An 8,303-nucleotide genomic window follows, 5' to 3' on the forward strand; every position below is an offset into this window, starting at 1 on the left:
TTTCTTGGTTCATCATGCTATTGCTCTAGGTTTGCATATAACTGCATTGATTTTAGTATAAGATGCTTTAGATGCATGTGGTTCCAAGTTAAGGGCTTGAGGCCTCTGGTAGCTCGGTAATTTCAATAGGCTTCTCAAAGGTGATGGGTTCCCTAGTGAATTCCTCTATCTCTTCAGGGTAAGCTAAGATGCATTCTTAATTTTCTTTCTCGCTGGAACTGCTTCTCTAGCACTTTGGTCAATGAGATGCCTTAATTGCTTGCTCACATTTTTCTTCTTCTTCATCGAATGATTCTATGTCACTCCTGAAGTTTAGCCTTGACTAGGGGATGGACCATTACTGGCTTTGGTGGTAGTTTTATGTCTGTTTCTCCTCCTACCATAGTCTCGTGCCCTTCTCGGAGTTGTGCCTCCTGACCCTAAAGCTTGTTCAACTGTTGCAGCTGGGTCGATGGAGCACCTGGCATTAGGATATCTGACCTAGTGCCCATCAAAAGGGTGAATGCCGCCATCTATTATCCTATCTTATTTTGTATTATCATGCATTGGTGAAGTGTACGTGGAAGGTACCACATAGTAGCTATGTAGCAAAGCCTTTCCAGCAATGCTCAGTAAGATGTATTAGCACCGATCACATCAAATTTAGCATCCATCTATAGACTTCCTAGGTGCAACGTCAATGACATGAATCCGTTACCGTCTATAGACATCCTAGGTGCAACGTCTAAAAGATCCACCACTTTAATCCATGTTTCAAAAATTTATTATTTTGTATCTATTTTTATAAAGATAGGTGCAGATCTATGAATAGGAGAAGTTGTATGAGTATCTACGGAACCTAAATTATCAACAAGTTCTCCAAAAATGTTGACTTCAGTATTATAAGAAACACATATGATTCAGGACAGAAAGAACCAAATTATTAAATCAAACCTATGCTTGATGAAAGTGAGTTTGAAGATAGAACCGCGTAGTAAGCTTTAGTGCAAGGTAATGCGCTATCTCGCTAGTGACTAATGAGGGGTCTTAGACCGAATCCTGATGGGTCTTAGACTGGAACAGAAGATGAACATTAATGGATAAGCTTAGCCACGAGCTCTATCTCCCCTCCATACAACCAAAAAAAAAAGAAGAGGAAACCATGTTTATTATATTATATTATTTTAATTATATGTTAGACTGTTCCCAATATTCCTTTACCAAAATTCAGCGTGACACATCTTCCTAAATTCCTCTTCAACCTCGAACGTGACAGTCCCCACCTCGTCTGAGCTGAGCTCAGCTCGTCACCATGCTCAAAGCGCAACGCCACCATTCCCCGCACCTCCTGCCAAAACCTCTTCTCCACGGCCCCAACGTCACCATGCTCATGCTTCCGGATCAAGAAAGCGATCAGGTCGGCCCGACCCCACTTAATATTCGGGTCGAGCCAGGTCAAGCTTGGGTCAAGCATTTTTGAAGGGTTCGGGCTGACAGTTTGGGCTTGGGTCAAGCTGGGCCGTTACAACCACTACTCCTTATCTTGTCTTATGGTGTTTTTGGTGGCCGGGATGGGAGCCAGGTGGATTCCACCCTCACGTTATGTTACAGTCTTTGTTAATCTTCTGTTTCACCACATGATTCCGTAGTTGTTCTCTTTCACAATTTAATAAATATTACCTATTGCATCATTTAAGGGACCCAAAATTCAGTCCATAAGTGAATTGATGTTTTGAGATGATGGTGGCGTTTTCGCTACATAAAATTCAATCAAGAGAACAGCTAATTTGATTTAATTGCCTGAGTATCATATCACATAATACTTCACTTACAGCTTCTACCATCTTACACTATTACCTAAGAAATATCGATAAGGATTTCTTATCTTAATTCTTCATTCCTTCTTGAAAATTTTAGATTTTTGTACAGCAAAATGTTGGCAACGGTCGATCTTATTAAGAAATACTATACTTTCTTTTTGTTCATTATTTATTTATTTATTTATAATATCATAATCAGAAGCTGTGGTGCCCATAACGTGCTAGGCCACAGTACTAATTCAATCTCACGTACAAGAGGATAAAACAAAATCAAGAATGGAGCTCTTCATTCTGCCACACCTCTTCGCAATCATGCAACCTTTCATAAGTTAATATTCACCACTAAAGGAGAATCACCTTTACCCACAGCGAAATTCTGAGAGAACTTCTTTGTTGGAGTGATGATCTCGACAGTGTAAGTGCCATGAAAGCCCCGGAATTTGAACTCTCCTTGATCGTCGATGCGCCCATGAGCATTGGATAGCCATTCTTGCTTCAAAGCCAGGTACCTCCTACCAGCTTCATTCACATCACCTTCAGCATTAACCAAGTGCGAATTGTCCCGGCTCATAAACAGCTCCCAGAATCCCCACAGCATGATGCCCTCCACTGCGGGATGCGCGTAGGCCTCCCGAAGCATAACCTCCAAGTCATCGGCTCGAATGTACTCATTATCTGATGAGACATCCAGTTCAGTAAACCAGATTGGAAGCCCAAGTATCCCCAACTTATCCAATGCAGAGCATACAATTGGCCCTACAGGGTTATCTATATGTCCTTGTATTCCAATCCCTGCTACTGGTGCACCTTGGTCTTGGAGACCAAGGATTTGCTCTATATACATCTCAGGACATGCTCTAGTATCAGTTCCATCCTCCACATGGTAATCATTCACAAAGAGGGTGGCCGAGGGATCCAGCTGATTGGCAGTCTTAAACATATAAGCTCTGATATCATTTCCCAGCCTATCTTGATAGAAAGAACCATGAAGCATCTCATTATTCACATCGTAGTGTCTGAACTTGCCTTCATACCTTGTAAGTAGACCATTCAGACGGTTCTGAACGGCTGTCGATAGATCGTTCTTGTTCAAAGACTTAACCCAGGATTGCACTGCGCCATCCACTTCCCAGAAAATACAGTGGCCTCTAGCCTCTATCCCATTCTTCTTGCAAAAATCCAAGAGCTCATCGGCGTCGGTGTAGTTAAAATTTCCCTGCTGTGGCTCTGTCCAGTACCACTTGAGCTCGTTGCCGAACACTGCCCAATTGAAGTTCTTCACAAAAAAATCGACGTAGTCTTCGTTATCTATGTTTGCTCGACTGATGCATGATCCCAATGGGAAACTGTTTTGCACTTGTCTGACCTTCACAGATGCTCGCAATGGAATATGAGTATCTGATCCTGAAACTTTTAATACAACATCTCGCTTTCGTACCTGCGAAACTTGTGAAAAAATCAGAAGAGCAAAAAGACTAGTAAATGTTATCTAAGGCTATTATGGAATGGCACTGCCTCCATATGGTTTACTCAAGTGATTCATTTGGCAGTTGGAAGTAACAGGAGAAGCCAAAGTATGAAAGATATTTTGATAAAGAAGGAAGCAGGATTTATGAGACTCGAATTGATGAAAGCTGGTTGGTCTTGGGCTGAGGAGAAGGAGATTTACGTACCTTGTCTGCATGCTTCTTTAGATGCTTAAATCTTTCTCTCCTGTCAACAGGAAATATCTGAAGCCCTGCAACCATCAGATCAACTCCTGGCGAAGGTCCTTGAACATAAACTATAACTCTGGAAGGTTTCTTCTCGATCCTAAATGATCCCCCGATTTCATACCATCTATCGTCTTTAGCTTCAACTTGGCCGCCGTTGACCCATTGGGTATCTACACCTAGAGCGACATTGATGTTCTGAGGACCATTTCTCTGCGAACCAACTCGGACCCAAGCTGACACCTGGTATGTCAGATGTAACTCAAGCTTGTCAGTGATCGTTTGAGCAGGGCCCATCCAGCTCTGCGTACGATTTGTTACAAGAATGCAGCGACCACTTAAAGGTTCACTTGGTCCAAAAGAGCCCTTCGCCATGGGAGGGAGCACAAGAGGCGAGCCGTTAGCGATGGCTAGAGTGCATGGACCAAGAGGAAACCACCCATTTAGGCCATCATCGAGATTGCTGTTCTGGATTACATTGACTCCATAGATAACATTCTACAAAAGCAAAGATTTTTAGTTATAGAGCAACATCTTCTTAAGAAAGAGGGGGGCGGAAAGCAGTTACAGAGCAATATGCAAATAAAAGAAGAATTGTTCCTAGGGAGAGTTTCCACTTAAGTATGTCTATGCGCTATCAAACTAGTAGAACAATTTGAAGAGCCAAAAGAATCAGGCACTCGATCGCTCAGATAGATTTGTAGGTTTCCTTTTTTTTTTCGCAAACTAGACCCAACAATTTATTGAAATTGCAAATAAAATCATGCCTTAGCCATATTTGGAAATCTACCTAGTAAATATGTTCTTAAATTACAAAAAACTACCTCTATTAACAATTTGTTGCACCACTTTAATTATTAGGGTCCCTGGTTAAGCCAACCAGTGATGGGAGATTACTAAGTGTCACGGAAGCAGAGCTTAAAAGCTTAAGTTATTGGAAGGAGGATCGATATATATATATAGAGAGAGAGATATGGGTTAGGTTGGAGCGATTTAAATTGATTTTCTGAAAACTCAAATCAACACTGGACCAAATTTTTTCGGTTCAATTTTTTTTAAATTAACACCAAACCGAATTTTTAAAAACTGATGTAAAAGAATTGAAGAGACCGATTTGGGTTGGGTTTGCGGTTCAGCCGGTTTCATGCACAACACTATTTGTCACTGACAAGCTAATCAGTGTGACTTTTAAGTTCTAGAGATCTTTTGTGATTGGATCGATGTGTTTGAATGGCTATTCAAAGCTACAAGCTGGAGTTGGTCATCAGCATAAAGGTGGCGAAGAAATTCTCTGGCGACAAATTTTTTAATGATTCCTTGACAACTGGGGCTTATTTTGCATTTTCAAATATGAGTTATGGCCAGGCGTGGCGAGGTGCTCGATGTATTGGCCATGTGATCGGTACTTCTCTTCTGCAATTTATCCACGTTAATTTTAAACTGGAACATTTAAGACCATGACAAGGCGCAGAAACAGAGGGCTGTAGGTAACCATGTCAACCATAGCAAGGTCGAGGTTAGTAGCTTTCAAGAAACAAAACGGAACCCTGTCAAGAGATGTTGCACAGCGATGTAGAAGGATTGATAGAAGGGTGGTTTTTAATGTAATTGGCGAATCAAGTGCGTGACACATAAATAGGGTCATATTTTTTGGTGACTACGGAGTTCAAGAATATTAAGATGCTCATCTTGTTGCTGTCATTGGTGTATGATCCCAGCATTAGCTTGCCCGGCAATGAAGGTGCTCTATAAGGCTTGTTCTTCAGTGTTATAATGATCTATAAGCTTAGTGTTGTCTCTTTTTTTTATTTTTTTTGAGGTGAAAAAAGCTTAGTATTGTCATTAACGCGTTATGTATACGTTTCCAATTTTTTCCATTATTGGTTTGGCAATAGCTTGTAGGGCCATCCAAGCTGAGGGTGATTCTAGGGGCGCAATAGCTTAGAGGAGTAAGAGTTAGGGAAGACGAGGGTGAAAAGGGGAACTATTAGAATGGGGACGGGTAATTCCGTCCCCCATATAACAAGGGTCCTATAAAATGATTCAGACAACAGTCGTTCAATATTCTGTTAAGAGTAAACCCAATCAAAGGGGTTTTTGGCAAAAAGAAATGACATCATCTAGACCAATTTGTAAATAGAGATATATAAGGCAAGATTTTACATATATTTTTGATAAAATGATAGATGTGCAAAAAAAACTCTTTTATGTAATTAACCATTTGAGTGGTATGGAAAATTAATAAGATGGAAAAATTTTGATGTTCAGTGGTGTTTTGCATGTGAGGGTCTGTGTGCTTATCATTTAAAGATCTTGTGCATATAAGTTAAAAAAAAAAATCTTGTTTAATTAAAACAAATAAAAAACACTTGGAATCATCAATCGCTGAAGAATTGAGAAGCTCGTAATTATAAATTTATGCCCTCTTACTAATTCAGATCTTAATGTTCCTTGCTCATGATTTTACTGTATATGTTAAACCAAACAACCTTCAATGCTTATGAAGAAAAGAGAAGGTGACAAGATTTTCTATAACATGGTTAGTAACTGCAGCTGGTCAATTATTTTCTTGTCGGATATTAGAGCAATAATGAAGCATGAGACATGAGAGCTGATAAATTTTATCAGGATCGAAACTGAAAATTCGTCTGAATCTTGATAGTAATTGCATCATAAAATCTGAAAGGCAAAAGAATCAAACAGGAGACATTTTCATCACTTCCAAATGTATCCTGCATGGTTACAGATAAAGTTACGAATTTTCTTCTGCTTAAGAATCAAATCTTCAGTTTGTAACATATTAGAATAATAAAAGTTCACTAACCCAAATTGCTAGAATGTTTCACATATAAATGTAAGACAGGAACACAATGTCCTAACCTCAAAATCAGGTGGAGTTGATGGTGGGAGCTTTGCTGCATGTTTAACTACTAAACTGTTGAGAAGAATATCTGCACCAGCAGGTGGCCCTTCTATATATATGACAGCTTTTGAAGCAACCCCATTCAGAAGAAATTTCCCTTGCAACTGCACCCAATCACTATCTGTGGCCTGCGAACTGAACAAGAACTAGTTTTCAGAACTTAGGAACTAGAAACTACTCCATAGGCATTGTAGCTGAAAAGAGACAGATGTCTTCTCCTATATCGGACCTTGATTTCAGCCAATTGAAAGGTGAGGAATTGGATGGACTACAATGAGAAAGAAACTCACTTAGCGATGCCTATGTATTGCTCACGGCCATTTGCTGCTTGCACCCACAGTGTTGCTCTCACATCAGCAGGAGAAGCATTGCCAAAAATCCTAACGACTGCAGTGACCTCGTACGCAAGCTTCCGTTGCACCCTGCCAGTGACCTCCTGCTGAATTCCATTCCAGTTTTGAGTGCGTTCGGTTGCTGAAGCAAAGAAGTTTCCACTCAATGGACGTATCTTTCCATCTCCCATTGAGTCATGTAGAGCAATCTTGCATCCTCTTCCAGACCAGCTGTTCAGGCCATCCTCAAAGCGAGGGTTCAGAATGATGTTCTCGTCTCCAACACCCATCCACCTTGTGTTTGCTTCCTGTTAAGAATCAAAGAGTGTGAAAAATATATGGAAAACAGAATTAGCCTTCCAGATCCATAATTGTTCAAGGCAATGTGATTTTCTTGCTAGTTTGCGAAACAGCGATCGTTTCATTTCTGCATCAAAGCTGTCAGGTGAAGCAAAACAAGAGATGGGTTAAGAAGGACCTTTGGTGCAGGCCCATGGTGATTGGAGATTCAGCTATGGCGCCACTACTTCATTTTATTATTACTCTTCATAACTGAAAAGAGGCTTTAAAGTATTTAATAAGGAAGATGATGTAATTAGTTGGTTTGGTTGGTACAGGAGGGTGAAGGGTATAAAAGGAGAAGAGCGAGGACGTAAAACATTAGCATGGAACAGAGGATGAATTTTTCCCCTCTCTTTCTTTTGATGGATTAATGTAGCTCTTAATAGGAGCGAATGGCTAAGAATGATACAAAAAATTGGCCTCTGTCGATAATATAAGTCCAGGCCACGCCACTATGGTTTCCAGTCATTGATTGAAAGTTTCAGTCTAATTCCTTCAGAAGGTTCGTATCAGTTTTTTCGAAAAAATCTGACATGAATCTGAAGAACATAAGACAATTCAAGAACAAATAACCCAACATGAACAGATATCACTTCATGGAACATCCTTAAAACTAACAAATAAACAAACAAACAAGGAGAAATGAACAAAATCCACTAACCTCATACGTACTGGCTCTGCTGCTGTGTGTATCAGCCATAGAATCTTGTCTTAAAGCCAAGACGGAATGAGAAAAGAAGGGAGAAAGGACAATGCAATGTAGGAAAAGAGCTAAATGGCTGGGAGGAGGAAACAATGGCAAGAAGATTAAAACAAGTTCTGTGTGACCAAGCAGACAGCCACCTCCCCATATATAAAGCTCGAGAAGTCAAGTCCCTGCCTTGGTTTCAGGTGAGGTCCGGAAAAAAAAAAAAAAAAAAACAAAGAAAAAACGCGGGACCAGCCAGCCAGCCAACCAACCAACCGAATTCTAGTTCTAACTGAGATTGCAAGTCAAACAAAAAGGAAGCAGTGTTTGGAATTTGGTTATCCAATGGGATGAAGGTACTTTAAATCTTAATTACCTTTTAATATCCCAAGAAATTGATGTTATTTTCAGAAAAACAAAAATTGGTTGGAAAAGACCCTTTTCTTAAGGTGGTAGGTTGCTTCAGCTTCATCCTTGGACTTCGGAGAAGCATTTTTTCCGGCATGA

The 8,303-nt window shown here is 40.2% G+C and overlaps 1 protein-coding gene across 1 annotated transcript; it reads right to left on the bottom strand.

The window, feature by feature from the left end:
- Window positions 1–1,913: 1,913 nt before the first annotated feature.
- On the bottom strand, window positions 1,914–7,931 carry LOC103713685 (endo-1,4-beta-xylanase 1). Its single transcript, XM_039119212.2, has 5 exons — window positions 7,770–7,931; window positions 6,725–7,074; window positions 6,392–6,569; window positions 3,473–4,009; window positions 1,914–3,237 (listed from the first exon to the last, which is right to left on the bottom strand). The coding sequence occupies exons 1-5, from the start codon at window positions 7,806–7,808 to the stop codon at window positions 2,122–2,124; spliced, it is 2,220 nt and encodes a 739-aa protein (XP_038975140.1). The 5' UTR covers window positions 7,809–7,931; the 3' UTR covers window positions 1,914–2,121.
- Between the last annotated feature and the right edge of the window lie 372 nt (window positions 7,932–8,303).

This window comes from Phoenix dactylifera, chromosome 1, assembly GCF_051530095.1.
Source record: "Phoenix dactylifera cultivar Ajwa chromosome 1, Ajwa_hap1_PhDact_Kaust_v1.1, whole genome shotgun sequence".
Taxonomy (NCBI): domain Eukaryota; kingdom Viridiplantae; phylum Streptophyta; class Magnoliopsida; order Arecales; family Arecaceae; genus Phoenix; species Phoenix dactylifera.